This window comes from Psilocybe cubensis, chromosome 8, assembly GCF_017499595.1.
Source record: "Psilocybe cubensis strain MGC-MH-2018 chromosome 8, whole genome shotgun sequence".
In the NCBI taxonomy this organism is placed as follows: Eukaryota; Fungi; Basidiomycota; class Agaricomycetes; order Agaricales; family Agrocybaceae; genus Psilocybe; species Psilocybe cubensis.
In genome coordinates, this window is record NC_063006.1 from 1,151,687 (window position 1) to 1,168,337 (window position 16,651).

Consider the following 16,651-nt stretch of genomic DNA (forward strand, 5'->3'; position numbering starts at 1 on the left):
TATGCTCTCTTCTTCATTTTGCCTTTAGGGGTGGGATACTGCGTCAACGTTATGAAGCCAATAACGAGGTCAACCACGAGATTGAGCAGCATGGTCTGCTATGGCAATTATGGCAACCTCTCTTTTTGGTTTACCGTTTGTCAATGTATCGATGGGATGACTGCCGTTTGTCAATGTATCGATGGGATGACTGCCGTTTGTCAATGTATCGATGGGATGACTGCTCCTCTTTTGTTAGATCCATCATCCATCTCTGTCCCGAAGCCGGCTGAAGAGGCCAGTTTAAGAAGTAGCCAAGCTAGATCCAATGTTTAGAACGACCTCTGAATGATTTAGAATGATTTTCTTCAACGGAGCTTCAAATTTCCCTATGAATTACCCAAGATGGTTCAAGCTGCCGTTTCAAGTTTTTACAAGTCTTTAAATTTCTATCCCCTGTCGGATGCTACAGATCGCAATGAGCGGGAATCTTCGTTGCTAATGTTTCGTCTCTGGGTGGTACGTAAATCCAGCCGATTAATCTTTGGACGTCCTGTGCCATTTTTTGGTTTTTACTTTGTCCTCATAGGATTAAATCGTACTGGGAAGTTGGAACAATGGCCTGGCAGTCAATCATTTGAGCTTGTTATCCTCAAGTTATCCTAGCGGAATTGAGTAGTTTGACTATCAATTTTTTGCTCTCACTTCAAGTCCACGATCAGTGTCCTATGTTTAGGGGTCCAGGGGCTCATGGTATTTACGGTTTATTCGGCTCGTGTATCCGTTTTAACTTCTGACATACTTCATGTCGACACGCAAGGAGTCACTCCTCGCGGCGACAATGCAACCCGTGCACATATTGCATTTAAATACCACAAGGCTGAAGGTGCTCTTCCTCTCCCATATCATCGCTGTACTACTCGTATGGAGCCTTTCGTCGTCATCATACCCCTATCTTTGGTGTTCCTGTGGTTTATCAAACTGTTGGTGGAACATCATAGCTACTGTACTACACGGCTACCGTACCCGCCTGGACCAAAAACAAAGCCATTTATTGGGAATCTGCTCGATCTTCCCTTCACGCCTGCAAAAATGAAGGAGTGGAGTAAGAAATACAACAGTCAGTCGATACATTGGGTCAATTCTTTTCTACCTTGCTTATTGCTCACGGCACCACTAGCCCCTATCATTTACCTTGAAGTTTTAGGAACTCGAATGATCGTCGTTAATAGGCGGAAGGAAGCAGAAGATCTTTTTGAAAGTCCCACAAGAGCGAAAGTGTACGCTGATAGGCCTTATTTTCCTGTTGTCCCGCTGTGAGTCAGTATAGTATGCCAAAGTGTGATTTATATCTCATCGAGATCCATGACAGAATGGATTGCGAATATAATGTGTCGATCATGCCTTACGGAGAAGGTTGGAGGCAGCACAGAAAAATTTGCCAAAACTATTTTAATAGACACGCGGCTCAAGAGTACGAGCCTGTCCAAACTGCGAAAATTCAACAACTTCTGCGAGGACTATTAGAAAAACCAGAGGAATTTGAAAAGCACAACAAAATGTACGGGTATTTTTATATCTCATATGAGGCCAACGTGTTTATTGTTTGATTTTATGACAGGTTCTCGGTTTCTCTCACAATGGCCATGATGTTCGGGTATGATGTGAAGTCTCTCGATGATCCATGCATTTCTGCGGCAGATCGGGCGCTTACAATCGGTGCCCGGGTGAATGGCCCAGGCGGAAGCATTATTAACGTCATACCAGCATTTCGATATATACCGAAATGGTTTCCCGGCGCCCCATCTTGGAAACAGATTGACGAAGTTCGTAAGCTAACAGCTGAAATGAAGAGAATACCAATGGAATTCGTAAAAGCCAGCTTTGTGAGTATTGAGAGAAATATGCTCGTTACTTGTATAGCTGAAATAATCATAGGACAACGGAACCGTTACGCCCTCCTTGGTAACAAACTTCTATGAACGAAAGTATACGATAGGCGCTTCTATCGAAGAAGAAGAGATTATTAAAAATGTCGCATACACTGTGTATGGTGGTGAGCATTTCTTCGTGTTTTCTTTGCTCCAGCACATACGGAAATGACTATTCAACAGCTGCATCCGACACCGTAAGTCATACTCTTCTCACATAAATTGATATGCTGTTTACTATTGTGTGATGTAGACTATTTCGTCAACAGGAACATTCTTTTATGCAATGGTGGCCAATCCTGATGTGCAGAGAAAAGCTCACCATGAAATTGATCAGGTTATTGGGTCCAAACGTCTCCCGACATTGGCGGATCGAGACTCACTACCCTACATTGAGGCTATTTATCGAGAGGTAATGCGACTCAATCAACCAATCCCATTTTCTGTACCACATTGCCTATCGGAGGATGATCATTACCAAGGATATTTTATACACAAAGGTAAGCTGTTATGGAAGACACGATAATCAACGTCTCTAATTTTCTGTCCAATCAACCCCAGGCACGCTAGTTTTTCCAAACTTATGGTAAGAATAGCTGATAATTATTAATATGGACATTGACAGTCAGTGCAATTTGAAGGGCGATGGCACACGACGAAGAGGTTTATCCAGAGCCGTTTGCATTCAAGCCAGAAAGATTTTTTGACCAAGAGGGCAGTCTTAATACAAATGACAGAGTGTTGGCGTACGGTTTCGGACGCCGGTAACTCCTTGGTTTGCCTTACTTTCCGAACAAAATAATCACCCTGCCATTACTAGGGCTTGCGTTGGGAAACATGTTGCAAGTTCAACCGTAAGTGCTCTCTACATTGTGTTTAGCAGCCAGTTAAGATATTGACACTATTATATCTCAGATGTGGTTGCTGATAGCATCCGTTCTTGCTTGTTACGAGATTGTTCAAGCCAAGGATGAAAATGGCAATGACATCGAAATAGACCACGGTTTTGAAGAGGAAGGACTGTTGAGGTGAGTACCATACATTTCATCTGCTGCCTTTCCAAATTTAAATAAATTAAAGCCACAAGCGTAAATTCGATTGCTCATTTGTTGTTCGGTCCATCGCTGCTCAAAAACTGATTGATGAGACCAATTGAAGGTATAGTTATCAAAGTGTAGATCACAAAAACATGGTGCCCACACGATTTTTGGTTTCAGTTTTGCAGCTCTGCCAACTCTTTTTGAAATTTCGACCTCAATAATCGTCCTAGGGGAACGAACTACTGGAAAATCTTTTACTCAGACATTGTCGATTTTTTATTAACTTCATTTATTATCCATACTTACAATACTACATGCACTTCATGTTGGTAATACGAATTGAATACAAGTACAAGTACTTGTTTGTGAACGTGATCCCTTCATCGTATTGAAAGCCAGAGAAACCCGGAAGAGTGCCCAGACAACTGCCAAACACTGTCCGGCAGATATGCCGAGTGATGGCATGTCTGGTCAATTATAGAACTTCAAGTTTAACACACACAATATCGAGTACCTATTCATCTATAGTCGATGGCACATATAAAATACGGAGTGTTTACAACTTCAACGTCAGGTATTTTTGGTCCTGTGTCGGAAGAGGTTTGGGATGGGAACGAGGACGTCGCGGAGTTACACGACTATGGCTCGGCATTTCTTCCGGAGGATGTTTGGTGTCTACATCTGCCAAAATTAGTCAAACGATTTACGGCATCATGTTCATTTGCAACTCCTTCATTGCTATGGCCTAAATCCCGAGCGAATCCCCCAGATTTCCCTGTACAATGTTTGAAGAAAGTTCAGGTTCAATATACTACCAAACAACATTATTCTATGAACACACTGTACCCGCCACCGTCCCCATAAATTCCAACTCTTAATGCCAAGTCTGACTCTCAATCCTGAAGCGTATAGGGAATCCTCAAATGTCGCTAATTCCCTATGTCGGCGTATTGCATATCTTTGCTGCGCTAGGAGGTGTTTATACTGTTAGTCCCAACAAATCGACGAGGGCAAAGAATACGCAAATAATTTTTGGACGAGAGTGGGAAAATACCCTAGACGATAGCAAGCTGGCGAGTAATACCTATCAACTTTTTTACTATTTGGCTCATTTTTCAGTCTAGATTGGCAATGTCAGTATCATGCTTCTTGCAGGACGTGAATCTACTGCTCATGTGCTTGCAGCCACCCTCGGCTTTCTGTCCCTGGACGACGGTTTACAGAAGGAAATATATGACAACGTCGCTTCTGTTGTAGCGTTGGACCGTGATCCTGCCGCACTCCACCTTCCATGTTCAATGTCTAAACAGGCCTATGAGCATTATAATACCCTATACAAGGTTTTCATGCATTCTTTGAAGCTATGCGCATGTTCCGCGCGTGTCCTCGTGGCTTTCGTCAACCCCATCATAGTACCCCCCTGAACAAATATTGATCTCAGCAGCCGCATTTGTCGGAATTCGAGGAGCATTTGAGGATACCATGATGCAGATTCCAGACCCAAGAGGGCCTGCAGATACGATGGTTTCCGGTTCCAAAAGGAACAGAGGTATGTTTTTCTCAACTCTTTCTCGGTCAGTATCTGAGTCTTCATATTCGTCTTTACCTCAGGTTTACATAGCCTTCATTGGTATGCGTAAGTGGTGATTACAGTATTTGATTCTGATGCTCCAAAAGCGTATCAATCGCAATGACATTGCTTCCAGAATACAGCCCAAGGTATTTGAACAACCATTCGAATACAGGCCTTCTCGTTGGAATGGAACTACAATTGAATCCAAGGCGGTCTCTGCGTTCAGTCTCGGTCAGGGCCATTGATCCATATTATGCTATAGCTTTTTCTTAATCTATCGAATAGGTCCACGTACCTGTATTGGACGTAAATTTGCAACTACTGAGGCCTTATGCTTCCTCCTGCTTCCTCACAATGTTACTCTGCAATTTTAAAGTCGGGCCTCTTCTGCAGCCTGGAGAAACAAAACAGGCGTGGAGAAGACGAGTCATGGATGGCACTACAGTATCTCTTTGTGCTTGGGGTGAACCCTATTTGAGTGAAGTTTATCCGTAGGGTACATGCATGAAAATGCTGCACCCCGGTGTTTACGACTCTCAAATGAAGTCTCTCGGAGTTTGAAGCAGAAGCTTTTTGAAGTTCAACCGTGCTGCGTCCGAACTGCGTCGAGCCAGGTCGGGCCCTCGCGTGTCATAGCTGGATTACTGACTTGGTGGCCCCAACTTCGATGTATTTCATGCAGTTTCCGGTATGTAACTGCTCAACGCACATAAATGAGTTAAGCAAGAGGAAAAAAGGAGATTTAAGAACCGGTCTGTTACGTGCGCACGTGCCGGTCAATTCTCAAAGCAATCGCATTCTCTCGGCCACACGCCTGAACGGTGAGTACTGAGTACTCAGTGCTCGAGTCGCGAAGGCTAACCATTTGGCACCTTGACGCCTTCCAGACTTGAAGTAGAAAATTTTCAAAAAAAAAAAAAAATAATACTCGGATTCTGCCGGACAGACAACTTGGCAGCTTTACCCACTCCTAGCATGATCGGTAAACCCCTTCATTGCCTTTTCAGCCTCACCAAATTCATCAACCGGGTCCTAAACCCAACCTAAACCTCTTTCCGTTGAAATTCCGACTCTTTATATTTGTCGACCTAGAACGTTCAGCGCAGTAAACAAATGGTACTTATGTTTCCGTTTTAACCTCAAGCTGGCTATTAAAGTTGCTGACAGCCTGAATGTGTCCATCATCATCTTACTAGTGGGCATGTGAAGTTTGAGGCGTGTTTTACTCATGGCAACTCAATGGAAAATATCTATCACACATTCCGATCCTGCGGAAATGACTATAGATTGATGCTTTTCGTTTGTCATGTTGAAAAGGCCCCCTACTGTGACTGACTGGATGCACAGCCTGTGCATTGCCACCAACTATCGAAACTCTCACACATTAAGAGAGCGGTCCGGGAGGAAACCATTAGGGTTCCTATTCGTTTCTTTCTCGCTTCCACACTCCCCAAGGATACCCTCTCACTTAGCCATATTTCCCTTAAATGACTACAATGCTCTATTTTGTTCGTCTAATCCAAGGTCTTCGACGGGTGCTGTCCAGGTCTACGAGCGGGAGATCCTTGCTACCGGCGCTAAAACAGTTGTGGAGATTTCTTGCGCTTTATATTTCACGGATCCGCCTCCTGTTGGTCCCATCTGCTCTCAGGGAACACACCGATAGATTGCCAGATTCTTCCCGGCCAAAAACGCCTGCTCAAAGCTTTATCGGACAATCGGACGGTAGATGCCGCGAGGAAGAGACACCTAATCTCTCATCAGCCTTATATCCATATACCCTTAAAACCATCGAAAACGGGGAAACTATCTCTCTTGACAATGCAGTACCTTCTATATACCCTTTGTCTGGAAGTGGTATTCATAACTCTTCCCGTGGATCGATGATTCTGGAAGATTCACGGTCGGCACACTCTCGAAATATTGCCAACGCTTCTCGTACGAACCTAGATGGCAATTCTCAACGTTCACCATCGGTTATTTCTAGTTCTCATTTAGGCTTTGATGAAAATATTACAATTACTGTGCAGAGGGGCTCTCCAGTAATACCCCCCCAGACTTTCCCTAGCGATATACCACACTCTTCCTATCTTCATCCCGGTGATACATCCTCACGTCCGCAGTCTCCCAACGTTTTAGGTTTATCCAATAGCTCTAAGTCCTCGTTGGCTTCGAATGAAGAATACCATAGGTCCAGCTCTCCAGGGTTATATAATCAATCTCCTGGGATGGCCTCATCACTATCTTCTCTAATAACCTCTAGCAGCCACCGAGTCTCAGGGGTAGCAGACAATCCATATCTGAACGTCAATCCCTCCAATGTTAGCATAATACCGGAAAATTCAGTGGAACGCGTTTTTATTGCCCCGTCAACTACCGAAGTCGGTGAAACGGCTCAGCCCCCGCAACCTCTGGCATTGGAACGTATCATACCAATAATGCCAGAAGGCCTTCAGCATATGCGTTATCAGAATAGACCAACTACGTACGAAAGCTCGCCTCGTTTATTTACCGTCACCTGCTCATTTCGTTTAGGAAAAAGGAAATAAAATGCTTCGAAATGCCCCCCTGTGCAGTTCATACTCAAGAGTGGGTCATCTTCCTGTCACAAAAGCACATATTACTAAAAGAAAACTTCAATTATCAGTATCTATCCATCTGGATGGGTTAAATGCACGCATCCAGAAGGAGTTCGATACTTCCACCACAATGAGAAGGTATAATTTTGCATCCAGTCCCACAATGCAAAAAGGTTAATTTTCCTTCCTTTTAGCATGTATATACAGATTCTAACATCTGTGATGAGCACATTTATCACGACTTGATGGAAGATATAGATACGATCTTGCGCCACAGAGTAAAATGGGTAGTAGATCTGCCCTACGTGGACTTAGTCATAAACACCAGGTATTGTGATGAGGATCCTACGCGTACCTTCAGCGCCTACTACTTCATCAGTCATTCCTATTTTTCCGTTTTTTTCATGGACCATTACAAAATGGATTCCTTGTCTGTAAATAACCAAGTATATGGACCCACCTCGTGGGATCACCTCGGTGAGTGGCCATAATTTCGTCTTTACGCTGTAGTAATCCTATATCTTGTTAAAATTAGGCTACGAAATCGAGGCTCAGTACTGGTGAGTAGTCGGTAAAAGCTTCTCAGTACATCCCTACTAATGATTTGCGACAGGTATCACGTCCAACTTTACCCTCACTCACGCTTTCTCACGCGTGAGACGATCGCTCAACTTAGGGATGTCGTCCTCCATTTCATCGGAGGTAACAATAATTGCACTAGCACCTCTATATACTGCTAACACATTCTAGACACGATGACATCGCCGACTTCGACTGCGCCTTATTCAATGCAAGACCTAAGGGATATATTGGCCTTAACAAGGGACATGGAAAGTAAGTTTCATCGTAACTCACAACTTATCACATAATGCTTGAACTTTTCAAATTTTGTTTAGGAAACCTTGACCTCCCGGCCTGGGTTGGCACTCAAAGCCTGTTAGGTGGGAAGCAAATTCATGACTAAAGTCTTAAGTCATTTATATCTATCCCTCAGCTCGCCAAATGTTCATATTTTGTAAGTAACTGTTTCCGTTACTGTATTTCAATCCTTAATTTCTTTAGGCCGGGCGAAGTACCTTCACTTCCATGGAGAGCCACACGCTCGCGTTGAACGTGATGTCTCTGTGTATGGAGATATCTACAAGCGCACATGGCTTGTAAAATATCTTTCTCCGATTCTGTTTTTTGCCCCAGATTTTCACTTGAAGAATTTGCAAAGTATGTGGGTGGATAGAATCATGCACAAATCCGTTTTTAGGGATGCAATGAAGAAAATGAATGAAGAATGGGACCGTTATGTCCTTTTCGTACGTGTACTTGTACAACATCGTATCATTGAGATGCTTATTGGATTTGATTTATGTAGGCAACTGTAATGTTGAGCGCTAACGTTGGGTTTTTGGCTATACAAAGTGTCGACAATGACACCAGTCCACAACGGTCGGCCGCTCAAATCGCCAGCTATGTGTCTATGCTTGCCAGCATTGGAAGTATCGTCCTTGGCTTGCATTTAAGTCGACAAAATAAAACCAAAGACCGGGAAAACGTTGATAACATCACCGAGGTTGTGAGTACTACAGTGATTACTTGGTCAAAGTTCTCAGGGCAGCTAACATCCGTGGCAGCAACAGTATATGGAGCGTCATTCTCAGTCAACATTTGGAGGCCTAGAGGTTCTCGCTACATTATATAGCTTGCCGTACGCTCTCTTGATCTGGGGGTGAGTTGAGTTTCTTCACACATAAACGAGGCCCATATTGATTGGTACTTTAGCATGGTCTCCTACTTCATCGCTGTCTCTCTTGTTTGCTTCCTGCATTCTGACACTCCGACAAGATCAATTGTCGGATTTTGCGTCTCCTCCTTGCTCTTCCTGGTCTGCTGTTGCATCTACATTAACTGGGATAAAGAAGAAGCAAAATGTAACCAGACAACATCCATACACCTTCCAGAAAATATCAGTACAACACCAAGGGCATCTTCTAGTTCTATCTCAGTGAACAAATCCACTCAATCACAGTCATATATGATTGGAATGACGCGTTTGGGACGACAAAACTCTGCGGAAGTGACACAGGTATAACCGTCTGTTATTACTATACTCGCTTTTGCTACGCGGCGAGTTCATACGTTCTACGAGCAGCCTCGACTCGGACCAAATGTCCTACATTGAAGCTTTATAATTTAAACAATTTGTGACACGCACCATATAGTATTTAATTACACTTTTGTATATTCATCATATTGAGTAGTGCACATTAATAACTCCTCTTGTATACTAGCTAATTACAAGCCTGTTTTTCGAATTGTACTCATCATGAGCGTAAGTCAGTAAAACTGAATGTTGGGTTGATCATCACCTATGACAGGCCCTTGTATGACTCGAGATCGTGGACTAGTTACTAGTCTAATGAGTTACAGGGATACTGTGGCAAATATGTTGGATGTTGTTTCCCAGAAGGGCCACCCGCCTCATGGAATACAGATGCATCGTGCCTAGTAGACTGTGTGTAAGCGAATACTGACAATCGCAGAAGCGAGTGGCACTTCTGAATGCAGACCAAGAACAGACCGCGGATAAAACGAAGGTAAGCATTTTGTCCAAGATGACTCGACGCAGCTCGACGCCATGTGAGAGTCAATTTACGGCCGTCCGAATCACACGGTAAAGGGCAGAGAAAGGATTGTCTATCCCAATCATGTCCTATCGAAAAAAATGCCGATGAGAGAGGATGGGGTCCGCGGAAGACACAGAGCAAATGTTCGAACAGGTACAAGATATACACACACTACGAAATGGTTCTCCACGATAGATCGTAGAACAATCGTATTCGCCTTTTGTATAGTGCAACGCCTGATAGAGGCCTCGTCGGAGCACATCAGAGAAGGAAAGCAATCGTTTTCATCGAGATTTGTCTTTCATATAGACAATCACAGATAGATGTAATGCACGAAGAATGTAAAGGTAAGGCGCGTCAGAGGCCCGAGTCCGATAGCGAATGGCGGTGAGTGGGCCAGCTTGTAAATTGCTGACTAAGGGGGTCATTTTTTGTCCACGCGTGCGTTTGGTTTGAACTTTGGACTTCGCAGCCTCTCGCAGGTCTTTTAAAAAGACTAGAACAGGAAAAAGAAAAGGGTTAATTCGAATAATGCCATGTTGCACAACCACAAGTTATACTAATATTATTATTATTAATTGGGCACCAGATGAATTCCCACGAACATTAGGCTGAAGGCATCGCCGCCCTACCAGCGAGCGAGTACTCTGTCGCCTTCTCTGACAACCCATCCCATCCCACAAACCAGATCCTGTGTTTCCTTTCCATCATCTAAACAGAAGAATATCCAGACTCCGACTTCCTATGGTTGATGGCCAAGACAAGCAAGGACTCGATCGTTGAAGGGCTCCACTCACCTGTGGAAGCATACTGGGTTGCTCAGCAGCCTTTGCTGGCAGACCACGGATATCAACTAAGGCCAAGGTATCATCCTGACTGGAAACCATCTTGGAAAGGACCATGGAGTTTCTTTTTCAAAAACATCTCCGAGTGTCCGGACAGGATTAGGCTATATGTATGAACCTTTTGCTAATGAATTACCTATTACTGATTCTTGTATCTCGGTCCAAAGAATCGCAAAGTCATTGATGCGGTAAGGGTAGCAGACGGTACTAGGGTGGTCATCAAACCAGTCACTCCAGAATTCGACAATATTCCGTTGCTGCAGCATTTAAACTCTCCAGAGATGCGCAAGGATCCCCGGAATAACTCAGTCCGTCTCCTGGATGTGATAATTCCACCAAAGTCGAACGAAGACAAATCTGATCACAAAGTTTTCCTTGTTATGCCCATGCTCTTTCCGTTGCTGTCCTGGCACCTTCCATTTCTACACGTAAAAGAAATTGTGGACGTCTTTCAGCAAATCATTCAGGTAGTGTCGAAGCTGGCTTGCAGGTGAAAGTTGTTTACATACGAATTGTTCAGGGCATTGAATTTCTACACGAGCATAACATCGCTCATAGGTACGTCACATTGCTAATTGCTCCCCGAATTTCTCTTGACAACCTATACAATCGATAGAGATGCTTGCAATCTAAACTTTATGATGGACCCAACCGATGTCATTCCTACTGGTTTTCACCACGCAAAGAACTATTGTCAACCTGATGGAAAGACGCTCATAGAATACAAGGATCGTTGTTCCGTCTCTCCCGTCAAATACTATATCATCGATTTTGAGACTGCAGATTATTTTCCCAATAACAAACTTTGCGTTGGACTTTACGGGCAGCAAAAAGACGTCCCCGAAATGTCCCGCACGGTGCCATATGATCCATTCAAGCTCGATATATACCAGGTTGGAAAGTTGATGGAAAGATTTACCAAGGTATGCCTATGCTGTTCGAATCGTGTACTCTGATAATTGGTGCTTAATTGACTTTCAGGAATACTCGGGAATCGATTTTCTTGCTCCGGTGTTCAAAGCCATGACTTTACAGGACCCAATGATGAGACCGACAGCGACGGAGGCTCTCGAACAGCTTAAGCAGGTTGCTTCTTCTCTGAAGGACTCTGATATGTCTGCCAAAATCAGGATGACGAATAATGCTGCATATGATTTACAGCGGCTTCTGGCATTAGCGACCCCATCCAGGTCAAGTTCCCGATTTCTATTATTTAATAGTAATAAATTTCGACATTTTATATCACGGAACATTTATCATATGCGACGGAAGGTGTAGTATTCGATATATTTAATATTAAGATTCAAACATTTCCTAAAGTCCGTTCATGATTCACAATCTCTTGCTCCTCCAAAGTTCCTCTACGCTTAATATGTTGGGTCCTGCTGTGAGTCAATACTCAACTGGGAAGAAAGGGGGTACGGAAATTAAAATGCCGGACACCGGCTAGGTAGGTAGGTTGGCCACCAGGCAAGGGGGTACGGAAATTAAGATGCCGGACACCGGCTAGGTAGGTAGGTTGGCCGCCACGTAGTGTTGCCGCCAGAGCGCAGTCACTCTGCAGTGACTGTGACTGCACTCTGTTTTTTCATTCTCCGACACACTTCACAGCGCAACAAAGTCGCAGTGAAGTGCTCTGCAAAGTGTGCCGTAAATTGCAGTGTTGGATAATCTAGACTAAATATGGAAGTATTACATGCATTTTTGTCGAATACATGAGAATGTTCGGGATACTTACTATATTTGGAGGATATTTATTGCACATGACCTTTATCTATCTAGATAAGATTGCAATAAAATATTCAACAGTGCACGTGGTCCAGGTCCCTTTCATCTTGTCGTCGACACACATTTCTGCTTGGTTTTCGCTGGATTTGTTGCGAAAAGTCAAAAAAATTGCTACATTGAAGTGCCTTGGACTATTAGTACACTGACTGAGCAAATACATATAGACAAAATGACTTGCAAAGCGTCAACCTTTCGTCGACCATTTTACGAGGTCGAGACGGTGAATGACATCACAAACACTTCACAGCACTTCACAGGGACTGTGATCACTGTGAAGCGTGTCACAGTCGCCCAAAAATGGCTTCACTGTCACTGCACTGCACTCTGGCGGCAACACTACCGCCACGCCGCGAAAAAAAATTAGATATCGTTACATCGTGACTTTTTAGTCACAAATTTGACATTTTGGAGCAGATAGTCATTGCCCAAAGCAAAATATTTTGCTATGATGACCTTATTTAATCGGTTTAGGAGCCATTTTAACTTGATATCAATTGATGCCAATAATGTGCCGAGGTAGCGCAAAGATCGGTTGATGAATTTTGAGTCGGAGAATTACAAATGCATATGTAAATTACTATATATAGAAGGTAGAGGTAGGTAGGTTGGGCAAATCACCCTCAAAAAAAAAAACCAACGTCGTGTCCGATTTTTGAAGACCGGTACCCCCTTGCTGGGAAGCTGTATACGTATGACTGTCACGACTAGTAAAATTTCGGCGCATTGGATTCTTAGTCAAGATTTTTGGGACAATGAACGGGGTACAAGTCTTCGAATCATTCCATGTCGCTATCCTACAACCACAAGCAATGTTTAAAGCTTGTGTTATACTAATATTCATTGGCCACTGCAAGGTAGCAACTTCCTTACAAATGAAATCAAATATTTTCCCACGAACATTAGGCTGAAGGGCATCGCCTTACTAGCGACTCACGAGTGCTCTTACTCGGTCTGTTGCCTTCTCTGACAACCCAACCCATCTTCACAAACCAGATCCTGTGTTTTCCTTCCATTTTCTAAACAAAATTATCTCCAGACTCCGACTTCCTATTATTAATGGCAAAAAAAAGCAAGGACCCAATCGCTGAAGGGCTCCACACACCTGCAGAGGCATACTGGGCTGCTCAACAACCTTTGCTGGCAGAACACGGATACCAACTGAGGCCGAGATATCAACCTGACTGGAAACCGTCCTGGAAAGGGCCATGGAACTTTTTATTCAAAGATATGTATGAATGCCCTGACTGGATTGGATTATATGTGCGATGCTTTACTTCACCATTTGCGCCTTACACTTATAACTATTTTGCATCTCATTTTTATGTTTTTAGTTTCACAAAGTAATTGACGCGGTCAGGGTGGCAGACGGTACTAGGGTGGTTATTAAACGAGTCACTCTGGAACGGGATAATGTTCCGTTGCTCCAGTACCTAAACACTCCAGAGATGCGCAAGGATCCCAGGAACAACGCAGTCCCTCTCCTTGATGTGATAGTCCCACCAACATCAAACGAAGAAAAAAGCGACCATACGGTCTTCCTTGTTATGCCAATGCTCTTTCCATTGATGTCCTGGCATCTTCCATTTCGACATGTCAAGGAAATCATAGACCTTTTTGAGCAGCTTATTCAGGTAGTGTTCGAGCCGACTCTTTGTACTTGTAAGTCATTTACTTACAAGTTCCTTCAGGGTATTGCATTCCTACATGAGCATAAGATCGCTCATAGGTATGTTACATCTCTGATGTTCTCTGGAGCGTTCTTTCACAATAGCGCGATCAATAGAGACGCTTGTAACCTGAACTTCATGATGGATCCAACCGATGTGATTCCTAGTGGCTTTCACCACGCGCAGGATTTTTGTCAACCTGATGGAAAGACTCGTATAGAAGTCAAGGACCGGTGTACAGTCTCTCCTGTGCGATATTATATCATCGATTTCGAGACTGCAGATTATTTTCCCGATAACAAACTTTGCACCGGACTTTACGGACAGCAAAAAGACGTTCCCGAAATGTCCCGCACAGTGCCATATGATCCATTCAAGCTTGACATATACCAGGTTGGAAAGTTGATCGAAAGATTTACCAAGGTAATCCTCTACCATTGAAGTTTGAATCTTTGGTAGTACTATGCTAACAGGTGCTCAATTGACTTTAGGAATACACAGGAATAAACTTTCTTGAGCCGGTGTTCAAAGCCATGACTGTACAGGACCCGAAGATGAGGCCAACAGCAACCGAAGCTGTTGAACAGTTAAAGCAGGTTGCTTCTTCTTTGAAGGATTCCGATATGTCTGCAGAAGTCTCGCTGTCAAATAATAAAGAACTTGAGTTGCAGCACCTCCTGGACCTGGTGTCGACATCCAAACCAAACTCCCATTTTCTGTGGTTCAATAGGAGTAGATGCAGACATATTATATCCCAGAGCATATCTTTTGTACGGCAGAAGGTACATTATTTAATATCAAGGTTTCTCTAGTTGGTAATTGTCTGATAGATTGAGTGATTAAAATTTATGTCGCTTTCACTGCTACAAAATCTCTTCACTTTATCTTGCTCCTATAAGGCTTCTCAATCCTTGATCTTCTGCGAGTTGCTGGAGATTAAACTCAACTGGGAGGTTGTAGATGCATGGTCTTCATGGCTAAATTTGAATCACATTCAATTCTCAGTTGAGACCCTTTAACATAAGGAACCGGAATGAAATCACCTTTCGTTCTCTGACATTCTACTGTAATGCGATGATGACGACGGCCTCGCTGGCAATCGTTCTGAGTAATCAATTATATCCGGGTTTAAATTGTCAGGGCCAAAGGCTTCGAAATCCGAGTATCGATGTCGGGTTATTATGGAACCAGGGCTACACAATGAGCAGCTCGTCTTGCATTCAAGATCTACACATACCTATCAACTTGATCATACTGCGAAATTGCATAGAAAAATTTCTGTGGGGGAGGCGAAAGGCCTCCAGGCTGCTCAATTTGTTCTGGAACAGGCCAATATTCGTGACTCTGTACACTGGCTGCTTGACTGTGTCTAATTGGCACGTCAAATGGTAGGACATGTTATCACCATCTTCCAAAGATTAAACAGTCAAGACTGACCTTTGAGTAGCCGTACTGCCAACGTTGAAATGGGGCTGATATGGAAATGTTCCTGGCTCACTGTATTCAGAATTCTGTTCATTTTCGTGATGCCACGTGGGTTGAATTCGTCTAAGCTCAGATTAGCCAGGGAAACAATATGCACAAGCTTAAGGCTTACCTCTGTAACAAAAAGCGTTGACTAGCAGCATGTATGGGTGTTTGAATTGTATCATGCTGAGCTGCAGGGTGGTGGGGACTGTTCAAACTGAGAATTCTCGTAAACTCGCTAATTGTCATGCTAACTTCACACATCATACCTTCCAGTGACAACTGGATCATCGGTTGCAACAAGATGACCAGTCTGGAGACGAACAGCGCGAAGAGGATCGGAGACTAGGAAGTTCGAATCATATTGCTCAACAACGGCAGACTCAAAAACATGTTCTGAAGAAATGTTGGGACGCTCCCCGAGTTGATTGCGGGATTTGAGGTCTCGATTTGCTGAAGAAGCTTCCTGGTAGAAATATTAAGTGTCAAAGCCACCATGTTACAATGTAAGCTCACAATGAATTGTCGGTCAAGGGTCTTTAAGCCGGTTTCAATTTTCAAAATCGTTTGTATGGTTCCAGATTTGTTCCAATGGCGGAGAAAGATATTATTCAAGTTTGCCGTTAGTTGATCAACTTGATTTTCACGTCTAGATGAAGGAAAATGATTTAATTGTGTTACAAAGTACAAGTTGGTGTCTTACGCATCAAGTTTTAGGAGCAAATCATTTTGATCAGACTCTGTGATGTCAGCCGCTTCTATTTCTCTACGCTTTTGGGCAATATCTTCTTTGTATCCTTGAAGTTTTGTGAGCCTTTGCTTTCGCGTTTGTAGTAGCTGTACGCGGCGATCTTCGAGATTCGACGCCATATCGGAAATGAAATTAGGTTGCAATCGGAGTTGAATAGAATGTGGCCTTCGAATGCCAGTACTATTCGCCAAAGACCAGTCTTTATAACGAAACCAGGGTGCCTATCATGGTAAGAGTAAGAAGCCATAACCAAGCGACTCACACGGCTCGACCAAAGATGTGGCTCAGCCCAAGGCGAGGCACGACTCTGTGGAGACATTTTGATTGCTTTCCCGGAAGTAGAACCGCATCCACATATTATTCGCCATAAAACAATGGGCGAGACAACCCTAACCACAGCGTCGTGGGTTCAG

General features: G+C 43.5%; 5 protein-coding genes across 5 annotated transcripts; 4 read left to right on the forward strand and 1 right to left on the reverse strand.

The window, feature by feature from the left end:
- Positions 1-1,071: 1,071 nt before the first annotated feature.
- On the forward strand, positions 1,072-3,066 carry JR316_0008874 (Cytochrome P450 monooxygenase; the record flags this gene model as incomplete). The annotated part of the gene is made up of 12 exons (XM_047894585.1): positions 1,072-1,099; positions 1,160-1,295; positions 1,352-1,540; positions 1,601-1,865; positions 1,918-2,035; positions 2,094-2,107; positions 2,164-2,410; positions 2,472-2,496; positions 2,552-2,674; positions 2,731-2,764; positions 2,826-2,938; positions 2,991-3,066. The coding sequence occupies 12 exons, from the start codon at positions 1,072-1,074 to the stop codon at positions 3,064-3,066; spliced, it is 1,368 nt and encodes a 455-aa protein (XP_047746044.1).
- An 807-nt stretch (positions 3,067-3,873) lies between these two features.
- JR316_0008875 (uncharacterized protein) lies at positions 3,874-4,796 on the forward strand (the record flags this gene model as incomplete). The annotated part of the gene is made up of 5 exons (XM_047894586.1): positions 3,874-4,027; positions 4,106-4,290; positions 4,364-4,499; positions 4,562-4,580; positions 4,628-4,796. 5 exons carry the CDS (start codon positions 3,874-3,876, stop codon positions 4,794-4,796), a joined length of 663 nt encoding a protein of 220 aa, XP_047746045.1.
- A 2,165-nt stretch (positions 4,797-6,961) lies between these two features.
- On the forward strand, positions 6,962-8,795 carry JR316_0008876 (uncharacterized protein; the record flags this gene model as incomplete). The annotated part of the gene is made up of 11 exons (XM_047894587.1): positions 6,962-7,008; positions 7,059-7,112; positions 7,171-7,240; positions 7,297-7,579; positions 7,638-7,662; positions 7,716-7,804; positions 7,853-7,936; positions 7,999-8,043; positions 8,097-8,117; positions 8,165-8,409; positions 8,469-8,795. The coding sequence occupies 11 exons, from the start codon at positions 6,962-6,964 to the stop codon at positions 8,793-8,795; spliced, it is 1,290 nt and encodes a 429-aa protein (XP_047746046.1).
- A 2,411-nt stretch (positions 8,796-11,206) lies between these two features.
- JR316_0008877 (uncharacterized protein) lies at positions 11,207-12,015 on the forward strand (the record flags this gene model as incomplete). Its single annotated transcript, XM_047894588.1, has 3 exons — positions 11,207-11,488; positions 11,547-11,755; positions 11,886-12,015. The coding sequence occupies 3 exons, from the start codon at positions 11,207-11,209 to the stop codon at positions 12,013-12,015; spliced, it is 621 nt and encodes a 206-aa protein (XP_047746047.1).
- Positions 12,016-14,924: 2,909 nt separating this feature from the next.
- Positions 14,925-16,357, reverse strand: JR316_0008878 (uncharacterized protein; the record flags this gene model as incomplete). Its single annotated transcript, XM_047894589.1, has 6 exons — positions 14,925-14,997; positions 15,064-15,213; positions 15,258-15,389; positions 15,757-15,953; positions 16,004-16,136; positions 16,191-16,357. 6 exons carry the CDS (start codon positions 16,355-16,357, stop codon positions 14,925-14,927), a joined length of 852 nt encoding a protein of 283 aa, XP_047746048.1.
- Between the last annotated feature and the right edge of the window lie 294 nt (positions 16,358-16,651).